Source organism: Magallana gigas, chromosome 1, assembly GCF_963853765.1.
Source record: "Magallana gigas chromosome 1, xbMagGiga1.1, whole genome shotgun sequence".
NCBI classification, from domain to species: domain Eukaryota; kingdom Metazoa; phylum Mollusca; class Bivalvia; order Ostreida; family Ostreidae; genus Magallana; species Magallana gigas.
In genome coordinates this window covers 48,745,214-48,761,145 of record NC_088853.1, presented here as the reverse complement: position 1 = coordinate 48,761,145, position 15,932 = coordinate 48,745,214, and the positions used below count along the sequence as shown (strand labels likewise).

Genomic DNA, 15,932 nt, shown 5'->3' with positions numbered 1-15,932 from the left:
ACATATATTGAATTGAGTGTTATCAAGCAACGTTTTAGCCATAGCAGCGCGATGTTTCATTGGACGACCTATTTTTAGTCCAATGTAGAGAAAAATCAAATGTTACACTGACCTCTTAAATCACGTGCAGGTGAATATAACGCTCTGGGTTTTTTTCGAGATGTTGGATATGAGCCAATCAGAGAGCTGGAAATTAATCAATCATTTAATAAAAGATTTTGTTCCATGACTAAGTCATAGTTTATAGCGTGAAGTGATCACAGCTTTTCGGGGGAATCTGATGGCTCATTCGTTGACCATCTATCCCCCTGAAATCTTCAAACAACAAGCAGAAATATGGAATGTTATCTCTAATGGTGTTATGTAATTTTAGGTATTGATAAAAAAAAAATTAAGGGTGCACATGTTTCACAGACAAATGTTGACGTCGCTTAAATTAACTTTAAGTAAGGTGGAATAACACATCATCACAAAATGGCTGACAGCTGATTGAAACGGCATTTCGTTTTATTAAAAGGATTTTATCGACTGCAACATGTAACTTGCTCCATAGCCGAGTGGATAAAGTGTATGTATTGTGATTCGTACATCGCGAGTTCGAATCCCACAGGGGCTTTTGTTGTTATTTGCTGAAATATTTATTTTAGATATTCATTTTTTATCCCCAAACTGCAAATTTTTTTTCGCTCATTTGACATATGTACATTTTGTTTATCAATATATCTTTCATTATCAAATAATGTCCTGTTAATTTGAGTGAGTTTTTTCAGGTGTGTTATTCCACCTTAATAATGGTAGGAATTAAAGTTTATCTAAACCTCCAAAAATAGAAATGTTTCAAATGGGAGAGGGTGTGCATGGTATTTATGAAATAGAGGTTTCGCAAGTTCTAACGAGAACCCTTTTCTAACTACACGTGAAATTGGTTGTGTATTTGAAGAGAAGTAGGGAAAGGGCCGACTTTCCCTCCGTCTTACCAGTTTTAAACGCTATTTAGACTTTTAGAAATATTTATAGGAGAAGGAGAACAACAAGATGATGATGATGATGACGATGACGACGACGACGATGATGACGACGACGATGATGATGATGTTGTGATCTCATCGCCAACGACGACGACGTCGATGATGTTGACAAAGATAATACAACCATTAATTTGTTGAATACTTATATAATCCTTAGCAGGTACCTTTAGAGTATCTACCTGTGGTTATATTTTGCACAGCGGCGGATGGGTATGTTTTGCATTCAGTGACCACTGAACTGTTGATTTGGTAATTAAAAATAGAGGAACTAATCGCCAAGAATTCGTTAATTGTTATTGTTATATCATTACTCAGCAACGGGAAGAAGATTAACTTTTATTGATTTTCCTTGTGTAATTAAAAATCTGTCCGCGGAAAGGGTGTCATTTTAATGCATGTGTGGGAATTTTGATTTCAATTAAAGTAGGAAGTCAGAATTTCTTAAAAATAAAAACAAATTTAAATAAGGATTTAAGACACCGACAAGTTTAGAGAACAAAATCATTAAATATGTTACTTCATTAAGTCAACAAATAGAACAAACCTGAGAGCTTGGGCATTATAAATAATGTGATGTTAACAAATGTCGAGTTATATGAAAACGTTAACAAAATGTACTTTGAAATCCAATACAATATACAGAAAAACGAAAAACCATTTTATATACGAAAATGATAATGACAGTACATAGATAAAATCCTGTCGTTAGAAAATTTTCAGAAATTTTAGATAACACAGTGGGTTGCAAATACATGTTACCCCCCCCCCCCCCCCCCCCCACCCGAAATAAAGAAGAAATTAAATAAAAAGAGAGAAAGGGTAAGAAAAAAATGGTGATTACCCTACACTAAAACTAAATGATGTACCGATTTCAGTATTTGTTTCTCGCAACATAAGACATTCTTCCAGATTGTATTGCGATTCATCCACAAGATGGATGCTAGCTACATGTATTATCTTTAACTTGGTGATGAAATAGTTTATACATGTAATAATTTTGTTTCACTATAATAACAAGCATTCTGAGAGTATTGCATAAGTAATACACGTCCCATACCGGTTTGTAGAAATTTGTGAAAACAATGCACTGTTATAATATACAATTGTTTAATGCTTGAGCAGTCAATAGACCAGAATATTTTTCCCGAGGTACAGGGAACAGCTCAGTATGATCTATTGCCCCGAGGCCAACGGCCGAGGGCAATAGATCATACTGAGCTGTTCCCTGCACCAAGGGAAAAAATTCTGGTCTATTGACTGTTCAAGCATTAAATAACTGTTTTATTACCTAATTCCTTTTTTAGTTTTCGGGGTTTACAATTTGCATATTGCAGATGGTTTTCGTGCCATTATGCAATATACTCAGATTTTTTTTTCATCTTTTACATGCACAAAACCTGTTGCATGCATTACAACATCTCAATTTAATATTAGTTTACACAAAGAAGGGGGAGTCTTCAACCCATTAGATTTTAAATAGTCTAAAGCTTTAGATTATATGATACTCCATTTTTGATAACATTGAATTTGGTTTCACTAAGTATTAAAAACAGCGTCTATGTAAAGGAATATGCATTCCCTGAGAACTATTGAAAGGATGTAACATTAACATACCCGCGTTCTGATATACGTTGCCGGTCCAATAGATCACAGTCTATTGACCGGCGGTCCAATAGATCGCAGTCTATTGACCGGCGGCCTAACAGATCGCAGTCTATTGACCGGCAGTTCAAAATAGACGCAAATATTTAATTTGTAATAAAACAACAAAATCCCTTTGATTAGGTAATAATGCAGAATATCGTTTCTCGCCGTCTTATGTACCCCGAATCAATATTGTTAGAAACAATAAAAGAAATGGTCCAAGTAATGCACGATACTATTACTGACTACATACTTTCCTCGTTTATTCAATACACACCAAACCCGATAACGAAAGATTGGAATATAAAAAAAAAAAATTAATCAACCAGACGCTACAAAAGTGTAAACTTGATGTGTAATTTGACATTTTGAAGCTGTTAAAAAAATTTCATATTGTTCCTCAAACGCATAAAGAAAAAAAGTGTGGAAAACTGGAGTGGGACAGACAGACGGACGGGCGGACAGACGAACGGACAGACTAACGGACGCAGAGGAAAGTTATAGTCCCCTCCGGTGAAAACCGGTAGGGGACTAATAACCCGATGCAGGGCCAGACCATATTTCGATGCCAGGCGCGGATCATCAGATCAAAGGAGACGCTATGTTTGATCGATCTGATGACCCGCACCTGGCAATTCGACGTGATCCAACCCTTGGATCAAGAAAGGAGGAAACTTATCCATTCAGGCAACTGAAATACAGCTGAATGTTACCGGAACGGTATAACTTCGCCATTCAGTCACATTTCCAGAATTCTCAATCAACATTCCGCTGCAGAATAGCACTGTAAAAAGTTTCATTTTGTGGAAGATACTGTTTCGATATTTTATTCCTATCGACGTACTTTTGTCAGCAGAGGGAGGGTGGAGATTGATGCCTATTTACTGTTTCTTTATTGTACAGGTAGTAATATAATGATTGTAAGTATATCAGGGAGGAGGTCCGGACATTACATGTACACCTATCACAATCGTATGATCCGCGCATGTTGTCTTTGCCATTACCTTCTTAATTAACGACAAGAGCGATAACCCCGCGCCAGTTAGTCTGTTCTTCGGATTATGCTCGAACATTTTTATAGAGAAAGACGAAGTGATCCAAATAAAGTGAACGTCACAACTTAACATTAAATAATCGCAGCTTCGGATTGTATTTTTCCGAGCTCTGCCGGAAAGGGCCGAGAAGTTGCGACTTAATTGACAAGATTACAAGACAGTGTTTATGATGCTTTTTCTGTTTAATTAGTTTAAACCCCGGCCATGTCAATGATTCATTTTTATTAATTTTACGTATGTTTTACATATTTTCGTCTACTCGTAAAAAACCGCCTATTTTCGCTCAAGTTTAATACACAGAAAAACTTCTTTAAAGCTTCCAAAATAAAATCATCATACACGTAATGAACGCGAATTTGTTGATGCATTTCCAGAACTATAACAATTATGAGAGAGAGAGAGAGGGAGAGAGAGAGAGAGAGAGAGTAAAATGGAGACGGACAGAAAGAGTAATGATCAATGAAATGCGCCTTTTTGTTTATATGTATATAAGCCACACGTATAACCGCGTATTAATTACCTCTCTATTGGAAGCGTAAACGGTAAAGATGGCGGCGAGGCGATAAAACACGAATAAACACTAGTCAAAGCGCAATAACGGTGTCACGTGACGACAGGCGAACGATAAGTGCGAGACTGCAGTATATGGCCGTATAATTCTCAGCGGGAAAACATGTATTTTGGAATACCGGGACCGGTTTTGTTATTTATTCTTCATGTAAGTACACATTTATTTTTAGGGTTTTTTTTCTTGAATTTTGAAGGTCTTCTATATTTTTCAAATTGTATTTCATTTTTTGTTTGTTAATACATGTATCTCTTTTTCAAATAATGGCACTACATCAATATTAAAGAAAACGTATTTTAAACAGATGGAATATACAACTTTCTTAGAATACGAGTATCTTTCACATGCTTTTTTCAGTGCAGTATAATTGTGTTCTGTAAATTCATTTGTAGCTGTTCAAATAGATGTAGTTTGAAACATGATCCAAATTAAAATCAAATCTTTTTTGATTCTATAACATAATGTACATGTATCTGCAAAAAATGAACAGATTTTGCTTATATATATTTAATCATCCTGGTTATATTATCTCATTTTTACATTATCTAAATATTATGGCAATCCCCCCGCATATTTCTAGTTATCAGCTTTTAAAAATGTATTTTTTAAAAATAAATATGTGTTAAGAATGTTTTATGACAAGACGAACAAGATGCGCTCTTCAGTAGATTTATGTGTTTTGTAAAGGACCATATCATTTTTTTTTTCAGCAGAGCTTGTATGTGAAATGGGTTTTAAGTTCAAGTATTTCTTGATGGACGAAATTTTGTCACCGTAAACTTTTTGTATACTGCGCACCTTGAGATTTCGGTCTACATTTCATAAAATACCTTTGTTTGATACATGTACATCGTATGCTGGTTCAGAATTTTAAAAAAACCCATATGATACTAGCAATTCTTTAAGAATGCTAAAATTATGTCTACTAGATTTTCATTTCGATGATATTTTAACCTATTCTCATAAATTCACATCCTGGAACTGAAAATGCATGTTAATCTCTTTATACCCCGCCTCCACCCCCCTCACTTCTCCCACCCCCCCCCCCCCCCACCCCCACCAGAAAAATTATAAAAGGTAAAACTAATAAAATGAGAAAATTGGGGAGGGGCTAAATTAATTCTCCAAAATTGTGACTGCACCCCTTGGTTCAGTGAGCATTCCGATCGCCATGTACCAATGTTTCCTATCAGTCTAATTTGGGCCCTGTCAGTATGAATGTCAGTGCATTTTACTGACTGGTTGTAAAGATGTCCTCCTTCACACACTCCCAGCCTAAATGATTCTTGGATTACAAACCGATGAGGGGTTTTTTTTTTGTGTGAAAAGGTTTTTAAGTGTATACTATTTTGTTTTATATTTCATAAATAAATTTACGTTTGGTAATATGACTAGCGAAAAAAGAAGATTTAGATTTTTTTTAATATGGGATTTTTTTGATTTTTTGTTGGGATAAAATGTTGGTCCTAGCGGATTTTTTTTACTTTAATCAAAGAACGATAACCCATTTTAACCGCAAATTTTTGTTAAAGTTTTTCCAGTGTGCTTATATAACATGTAACAAATATTGGGTTCTTTGATGGTACGGGATCTCTATGTACCTCTCCTACTGAAAATTATTGACTGTGATTATACATTATTTGTAACTAAAGGACCAATAACGCATGTATCACGCCCTGCCTGGCGTAAACCTCGGACTCATAACAATGGAAATAAAATATTTTAGGCGATTTATTCTCTACGTTGTCTCTGACTCACTGTAAACAAAGTGCGTGCTGTATTTATCCCATCCATACAGGTTGATCCGTGACTGCGTCATTTCAACATGCAAACAAAGGCGCGGTAATATAGTCATGATCACCAAAACGCTTTGTAAACAATCAAACTTTGCAATAATAAAGTATTTTGATTGGCTGTTTCGTAATTTGTCATCAGCTTTATGAACCCTCGTAAACAATTAAAGTGAAAAATATTAGTGATGACAATACAACTTGCGTGTCTCAATATGATTAGAAATTCGAACGATACGAACATAATCTTGAGACATGATATTATAAACAGCTTGCGAAACGATATTGGCAACAAATGATAAATATCTCATATTTGAACTAATGTTATATAACATCACAATACGTTGTCTGATGATATTTCGCTTAGTTTCAAGACAGGTTGTATATACATAATAACATGATATTGGTATTGTCCTTTTCGATTTATTTCATTTTATCAAATAAAATATACAACATGACTATCAAATAAAATATACAACATGACTTCTAAAGTAGTCATGTTGTATATTTTATTTTTTGGTATATTTCATTTTATCATATAAAATATACAACATAACTACCAAAGTAGTCATGTTGTATATTTTATTTGATAAAATGAAATATATCGGAAAGGACAGTATACTAAAAAGGCCTTTTGTTAGGAGGAGGAGCGGGTGTTGATTATATAAAACATAAGAGACATTCCACAATCATTCAAACATAGAACGCCACGACATGGTATCGAGCGTGCTGTCAATTAGTGATAAAAAAGGGCGGCATGCATGATGGTAAATCGAACGGACCGTGAAGTTTTCACACGCAGTTTTTTGAAGGGCAAGTCACGGCGATCATTAATGTCTTATGTGGTTTGCCTTTTCGTGTAAATGTCAACAAATCTCGTACTGGTTGTTGGTTGAAAATCGAAGGTTTTAGTTCTGTACACATAGGGATATGCAATCGCAACTTCTCGGGCCTTTCCGGCAGGCTCGGAAAAACACCTCGAATGTATTGCCTAGGCGTGCCGCGTCCATGACAACCCCCCTTTTTATAAAACTTGATATAAACATAAAACATTTAACGATCTTTTTAGATGTAAGATAGACTTCATTAAAGTAAATGATAAATGATATACCCTAAAATATAACACAGAAGCGACTTATAAGGCTGTCTAGCCGATACTTATTTTAATTGGAAGCGACTCCATTTTGTATAAAAATCTAACATCCGGTAATGTTAATACATTCGAGGTGTTTTTCCGAGCCTGCCGGAAAGACCCGAGAAGTTGCGATTGAGGGATATGTGGTATGAGTGATATGGTAAGAGGTACTAGCGCGACCCTTAACGTAGCTCGCGGGTTTGCTGACGTCACAGTAGGAATCAACGTAAAGAGTTGACTGTCATAGTAAACTAATAGGCTACATTTTTTTTTTCAAAATGACAAATGAGATATTTTGAAGCATACAAGAAAATATATTAAAAAGCTTAAATGCAGTTTATTACTGTTTATACAAACATTTATTATCATCAAGTGCTGAAAATTTAAAGATGTCACATAAATTGTCACATTTTGTTCTATGAGTATGAGTGTGCGTTGGAACTTTTCCATTTAGAATCATGTTTTAAAATAGACAAGTAAATTAATTGAACCGTGTTGCTATTTTTTTTTTTACAATTATAACTTCCGTAATTTTAACTTCCGATCAAATTTTTTAAATTCTTTTGGCTTGAGCTAATTATTTTATACGATTACAAACTTTTATTTCAGCAGTTTCCTGGCATTTTTTTTTTGCATTGAATGACTCAGAGATTCATAAAAACAAAAATAGCAATTTTCTGTACAGTATCTTTACAGCCTTACATTAATAGCATTTGTACATTTGATAACATTCACAATGATGTATAATTAGTATTTAAATGTTCTAAAATGTGTTAATCAGCTAGTCTTGTCAATAAATGCATTTCAATTTTTGGGTTGGCAGACGTAAGGAAATAATGACGTCGGGCTTACGTCGTAATGAACATATACGGTTTTGAGAAATCTTTTAAATCTTCAAAAATGTTTTGCCAAAAATTGGCCGAGAACACATACTGATTATTTTTTATGAATTGATTCAAAATTAGCTCCTCTGTTATTGTGCTGAGTATAAATAATTTCGTCTGAATCGTTTAAAAGTTTGGAGCATAGTTTTGTAATGCGTTTTTCGACTAAGATGTGCATTTTACTATATATTTCATTGAAATGGCGTTGCTTGATTTTATTAATGACACTGTATTTAAAACACGGTAACATTATTACCGCGCAGACGAATCTCAAATAAATTTTAGAAATAAAACTCTGAAACCTATGGATCACGTGAAGAAATTTTCGAGGTAGGTTTTCTCACAAGCATGTAAACCCGCGAGCTACCTGTTATCCCTGGGTATAGACATTATACGATCTCGGATAAACCGAAAGTGGTGTTCGGGTGGCAGATGTCATTTAAAGGCTTGTTTGTTTTTTTCAGTCACTTACATGTAAAATATGAAAATGGACCCGGGTACGTGTATTGATGATTGAATTAAATGATAAGCCTCGGGTTAAGAACACAGATTGTAGACTGTATGCATAAATTTGTTTCATAAACTCTAAGGTTGTCTGACATCGCTGTTAAATTTATAATTAAAGTGGACGTAGGTTTCATTGTACCACTCACTCACTTCTCTCCCTTGTTACGTTGCTCTCTCTCTCTCTCTCTCTCTCTCTCTCTCTCTCTCTCTCTCTCTGAATCGCCTCTCCGCTTTTTCTTACACCCCATATTTGTCTTAAGCTTTATATATATCAAAGGGAATATGATATACAATACATAACTATACATCAAATGATGGCGCATTATATCGCTTCATATTAAGATTCGCTCCAAACGTCGAGACTTATAATTGGATTGCATCTTTGACATTTGCTATAAAGAAAAGAAAAGAGATTTGTACAGTGTACATTTTTGTTTTCATTGACGCATAATGTGCGGTTTGAAGAAACCCAATCAATTGGGGGAAGAGACAAATATGTTCCCTCTTCTTGACATGTCCAACATGCATTTGGTGTATTATTTTGTGTTCCCATATAAAACTTATTTTCATTTACTTTTAATATTTCTATCCTTAAAAGAAGACTAATTCTGCTGGTGTAAAATAGTTGAAATTCTATTATAACTTTCTAAGATAATTTGATTTGTATGGACAAAATTGGATACTTTTTATAATAGCCTAAAATTTAAATTAAGTAGCTGCATTTAAATGCGAATTTTTATTCAACTTGACTGATATACATAAACATGCAGCGGTGACGTTTTAGTTTGACCCTTGTAATGTTGTTTTGAAGAATCTTTGATGCCAGTTTGGAAACAATCAAACCCATTCACAAAATAGCTCCAGACTGATTGATAATGACACATTTGTTACAAAAAATGTGATCAATGTCCATTGATCCCCCAGAAGCTTATAAATTTTTCGTAATTTGATAATAAAATCCACGGCTGTACTATTTTTGGACAAAGCGTCTTTATACATAATAAGAATATTATTCCATGGGTAATCAGTATACATATGCATATACTTGCACGCAGTGATCTTTGACATCTCCTTATAAAACTTTTTCTCTGAGAGAGAGAGAGAGAGAGAGAGAGAGAGAGAGAGAGAGAGAGAGAGAGAGAGAGAGAGAGAGAGAGAGAGAGAGAGAGAGAGAGACAGAGAGAGGCAGAGAGAGTGATCTTTGACATCTCCTTATAAAACTGTTTCTCTGAGAGAGAGAGAGAGAGAGAGAGAGAGAGAGAGAGAGAGAGAGAGAGAGAGAGAGAGAGAGAGAGAGAGAGAGAGAATTTGGGTATATTGTCAAATATTTTGAATGTTACTAATAACGCGAATAATTATACATGTACAAATGTAGTAAAAAAATATAATAATAGTTTTTTTTTTTTTTAATTTGTGCATTATCAGTTACCTTTTTTTTTTTTTTACTTTTTTCATATATTATTTTTGATTGCAGATCATTTATAATCCAGTTTTATTACAAGACTTTGGTGGCGGAGGAAACCAACTTCAAAATGGAAGATTCGGCGGAAATGCTGGATTTGGCGGTAATGCAGGACTTGGTGGAAATGCTGGATTTGGCGGTAATGCAGGACTTGGTGGAAATGCTGGATTTGGCGGAAATGCAGGACTTGGTGGTAATGCGGGATTCGGCGGAAATGGGGGGCTAGGCGGAAATGGCGGCGGTGGAATACCAGTTGGAACTACTTTTCCGGATGTAGGGAACGATAATACGTTTTTTGTTGATACGCCACCACAACTTGCAGGAGGAGGACCCCAGGGTAGGAGGACTTCATTGACTGTATATGTTTCGTTACGCGCTCAATGTCAATTTTGTTGATCAATAATTAAGACTGAGATTCGTACACAATGCAAATATACATCTCGGATACGAATATGTAAGCATTTGCCGATTTGCATGTCTAGATCTGTGAGTTACTTTGAAAAGAAATTGAAGTAGTCTTTTGTTCCAGAGGTTTTACAAGCACTATGTAAAACGAAGAATTATTTTTTAAAATGTCGTGATTACCTTGTTTTATCGGATTTCGGAGTTTAGATTTGTTGATGCAGATTCAATTTGCATTTTTTTATATATATAGCGTATTAGTATTTTAACGGCTCACTTGTAAACTTAAAAATGCGATGTCGTTGAAGACCTTAAATCACAATCTTAAGTTGATACGTATTTGGTAATGTCTATTGTCTTGTCACTTTTTAATAAGACGCAATTTAAGGTAGCTAGCTCCACCTTGAAAAATGTTTCTCAAATCAGCAGAAAATAACTTGATTATGAAAGATAGCATAAAGTATTAAATAAGTCTAAGAGGCGAAAAATGTGCAATTTTGGATAAATGAAATAATGATTTTCATTAAACGGATTCGAGTTTCTGGATCTGTCGTTCACAAGCTTGATAGTTTAACCACTAAGCTTAACGACTAATTTATAGATTTTCATGTGCACATGTATGATGCCGACTTACATGTATCAATGAACTAAAATAACACCTCTCTAAGACACTGTTTTTATGTATTATTTTATATAGGTACACCTGGATTTTGCTACCTTCCACGTTTAACCGGAAATTGCCGGGGCAGGTTCTTAAGTTACTACTATGATGGTGTCACCAGGCAGTGCCGAGTGTTCTTTTACTCTGGTTGCCAGGGAAACGAAAACAGGTTCCAAAACAGACAGGAGTGCCAACGAGTCTGTGGAAATGGCGGCGCAGGTTTGTATTTCGCAGGTTTTGTCAATGACCACAGAGGCTTAAGGATCATCCCCCGCCCCCTCCATCCTTCACTCCCCCCTTCATTAAAATATCTTTTTATGATATATTTTTTAATTATTAATAATATGCACATTCATTTCACAAAATTACTTAAAACAAACATTTTGAAAAAAAAATCTTATCCCCTCTATATATAATACAACAAAGTAGCTAACTTTGTCTGCCAGCAGAGAGTGTATACGCGGAATTTGTCTGTTTATGAGCGGAATTATCTTTTTATGCGATAAAACCTCAATTTCGTTAGTTGAAGATGGATCGGTTCAAAACTTGCAACTTGTCGGTGAAAAGTGAACCAATTAACCAAATAAAAGTATTTTCATGGGCATTAAGCTTTATGTGGCTGTTATATGTTAAGTAAGATAAAAGCTCAGGATGATTTTTTAATGAAATATACGAATAATGCAATACAAATGTCATTCATCTGAAATGGTTAGATAAATAAAACACACACAAAAAATAAAATTAAAGTAAAAACGCTTGCAATAAAGTGCAAACCTCTGTTATGGCCCTAAACATTATTCAAGAGTAAATATGATTTATGCTTCATATAAAGCTACCACTTGCACACAATTTGATGCATCAGTTTCAACATAATTGGTTTCGTAGATGTTAATATATTTTTAATGAAGATGTAGTCGCATATATCTTTAATATTATGTTTCCCCGCAAACAATAACACTGCGAAACAATATTTCATTTCAAGAGTATTTTTCTTCTCTCAGGTGAGGATGTCTGTACTCTCCCTGCGGTCACTGGACCGTGTCGCGCCAACAGACGTCGCTTTTACTACAATTCTGTTTCCGGTCAGTGCGAGCTCTTCCGGTATGGTGGTTGTCAAGGAAACAGAAACAACTTCCCCTCTCTACAAGCCTGTCAGCAGAGGTGTGGAGGAGATGGCGGTATTTTTCCACCAGGTAAATCTCAGCTTTCTAAAAGTCACAACAGTCTATAGAAATTCCATTATAAGATGTTCACATAAATATGCATTCATTTACATTCAAACCTCGTATCGAACAGATTTTCAAATTGTCAGTAAATATATGTACCACAACTTCTGAATATTTCAATCTTATCAAGGTAAATTTAGGAATAATTCTTTCTGCTGCGAGAAAAAGTGTGTGTGTGGGGGGGGGGGGGGGGGGGGGGGGGGGGGGACTGAACCCTTTATGATGCTATGTGCCTCATGGTTAGATCTAACTACATGTACATATGTAGGTTAGAGCTGAGCCCACCCCCCCCCCCCCCCCCCGGGTTCCGACGCCTATGTAGCTGATTAAATTAAAATACATAAAATGATCTCTTATTACAGGAAGTCCTTGCTCTTTACCGCATGCGCAGTCCGGTAATTGCCAAGCCTTCTTCCCGTCGTGGACCTATAACTCAGTCACCCAGCGTTGCCAGGAGTTTGTGTACGGCGGATGTGGAGGAAACCGGAACCGGTTTAACTCACTAATGGACTGCCGCCGGATATGTGTAAACGGGGGAGGCGGAGGAGATATCACGCCAGGTGAGACCATTATTAAGAACATATTTTGACCAGTATTGTTGACCAGTCCGTTAATGTTAAGTAATAACCCCCCCCCCAAAAAAAAAAAAACAAAAAAAAAACAACAACACACACACAAAACATGACTTGTACTCATATTTATCATTTTCTACTGGTGATCTTATTAATTTTTTTTTATCTTTTTTTCCATTATTTCGTTCAGCTTTTAACAATTTAACGGCAGGACTATACACATTCTAACACATGACATTAGGGTTGCTGAAAATACATAATTTCAAATTCATTTTTAACAAGCAGTTTTTATTGTTAGAGTACAGAGAGAGAGAGAGAGAGAGAGAGAGAGATATGGTCTGACGAATATTTAAATGAAGGCTACCACTAGTAACTAATGTGATATCAAGAAACCCCCTTTTTCCTCTATTTTGAAGCCGTGTGCCGGTTACCCAGTGCTTCCGGTCCCTGCCGGGCCTTTTTCCCGCGCTGGAGCTACAGCATGACAAGTGGGCAATGTGAAAGGTTCGTTTATGGCGGTTGCGCCGGAAACGGAAACAACTTCCAAACACGTCAACAGTGTGAAGACACGTGCTCAAACGCTGGAGGAGGTATACATATATATTATTATTGTACCTCTCTATCTTTCTTTTTTTGAAAAATAACGTCGATCAAATATGCTATTTTATCTCACCGTGAAAAGGTTCTACTAATAGAAGAGTATTCGTAAGTCTTCACCGGCAATATTTCATTTCCCTAGTATTTAATTATACTCGGGAAAAACGTTGTAATATGAGAGGCTACGTTAAATTCAAAGTCCGATAACTTGAATTTGTTGACAACCAACAACCTTGCATCGCTGGCAAATAAAGTTTACTTCTGTATTATAAGATTTATAATCTTATATCAACCTTTATCAATCTTATATTATCAACTGACTTTTCGGACAATAGGAAGGGTCATCGTCTCCATGGCCAGTGAATAGTTATATGTAAATACTATAGATAACTTTTCAGCGATTACCGTATATTGGATATTTTTTACGTAATCTACTGGAAATAGTTACCCTTAACGATATCTTTCAGAATTATTGTTTTACATATACATATTTTGAAAAAAAAATTACAGGAAACGGAAACCAGATTTGTATCCTTCCCGAGGATTCTGGGCCTTGCATGGCGGCTATTCCAAGGTGGCATTATAATGCCCGCTTTAGAAGATGCGAACGATTTCTGTACGGTGGCTGCCAAGGAAATGAAAACAATTTTGAATCTTGGGGACAGTGCCAACGTTCTTGTGGACGAAGAGTTGGATAAATCTAGATGGCTGGCCACGTGTGATTTTCGAACACGTGAATTGCAAAATCGGAAACAAGGTGTTTTGTAGATGTTTATATATTTGAGATAGATTGCAAGCATACTTATCTATGTTGTTTCCTCAAGGGAAATGATCTAATCAACAAAATATTTATGTTACATATCAAATTGATATCTTTTAGCAATCAGAGTTTTAGGTAATGCAATCTATAAAATTGTTGTATTTTCACATCGTGTTAAATATTTGTGGTCAAAATTGTGTGTAGTTATAAAAACATAAAATATTTATATAACAGTTTCGTGTTTTATGTACTTAATTTGCTATGCATACGTTTTTCGAGGATTCAAATATGCCTACTGAGTTATTTCCATGTGTCCGCGTCAAACTAAGTAATTGGACTATTAACGTTTTTTAAACTACGGAAATGAATAAATGAACAAATAATGAAAAAAAAAACCAACAACATTAGGTCATGCCGAATGTTGTATTCTACGTCTTATAATGCACATAACAGTAAAAACGCTAAACGCGCATCAACTGTGCTTAAAATGCTAGTTAAACCTACAATCTTTGGAGGTCTTTGTCGATTCAGGAGCAATGATTTGTATTTTTTTTGAAATGTTGGTATCTAAAACATATACAATAGATGGATGAATCAGAAACATTCACTGCGAGTCAAGGCAATAATCTCTTGTCTGGGGAAATCAAGAAGATCTCGACTACCATGGATTGCCACGAATTTATGTTAGATGTGGATTGATTATTTCGGCATTTCATAATATCAACATTTAATAAAGATGCGTTTCACTTCATTGTTTTACATACCGCTGTCTTCACTTAAAGGATGACGTTGAACAACGCAAACGTCATTGAAGTATTACGGGACGCCCACTCTCGTTCAATACTATAACTGGATTTACCTTGATAATTCAACTAGATTTGGTGTTAGACCGATATTTGAGAAACCTCTAACAAGCAAACACGCATAATAATTTTTGGGATTTTTAATTAACTCTCCTATGCAGTCACTCGGACAAACCGAAAGTGAAACAGTGTTTGGACCTCAGCACAAATCATTGGTCCTGACAAGACTTAGTTCTTGAAAATAATTGATGAATTCGATGTAATGTATGCTAAAGCATTGTTTTTCAAGGAAACTTATTTACAAATACCTTCAAAATAGTCAGATTTTAAATGGTACGAACAATTTCAATATTTGTTGTAGTCGGATGTATTCCTACGCCAGAGTTCAATATAGTCTCGTTCAACTCGACGCTCGGCTGTCTCCGTAAACCCTTGTCAGAGATTTACGGTGTCAGCCGAGCGTTTGGTTGAACGAGACTATAGTTCAATATTGCTTGGATCCATACAATTTTCGAGAAATATTTCTACCACTGATACATACTTTGATTGAATTAATTTTATCTTTAAATATCATTTAACATGATTCATATGGAGGTTTCTCGACATTCTAGTCGAAAAAGTTCAAAAATTCATATTATAAAAATATGTGTAATTCAAATTAGAAACTACGTATACGTGTACTTGTCATGCAAAAAAAAAAACCATATCATTGATTTTAAAATACATAAACATCGACAAAATCCACTCCCGTCAGTTCTTCAGTACTTTGATTATACTTGTCATTGTATACACATTTATTAGCACTACAGGTCAGGTTCCATTTGATGTGAAACAGTTC

At 35.3% G+C, this 15,932-nt stretch overlaps 1 protein-coding gene across 1 annotated transcript; it reads left to right on the top strand.

The window, feature by feature from the left end:
• The first annotated feature begins 4,291 nt into the window (after nt 1–4,291).
• On the top strand, nt 4,292–14,506 carry LOC105332744 (actinia tenebrosa protease inhibitors). The gene is made up of 7 exons (XM_034463266.2): nt 4,292–4,445; nt 10,086–10,410; nt 11,173–11,355; nt 12,138–12,329; nt 12,725–12,922; nt 13,351–13,524; nt 14,042–14,506. Exons 1-7 carry the CDS (start codon nt 4,401–4,403, stop codon nt 14,227–14,229), a joined length of 1,305 nt encoding a protein of 434 aa, XP_034319157.2. The 5' UTR covers nt 4,292–4,400; the 3' UTR covers nt 14,230–14,506.
• The last annotated feature ends 1,426 nt before the right edge of the window (nt 14,507–15,932 follow it).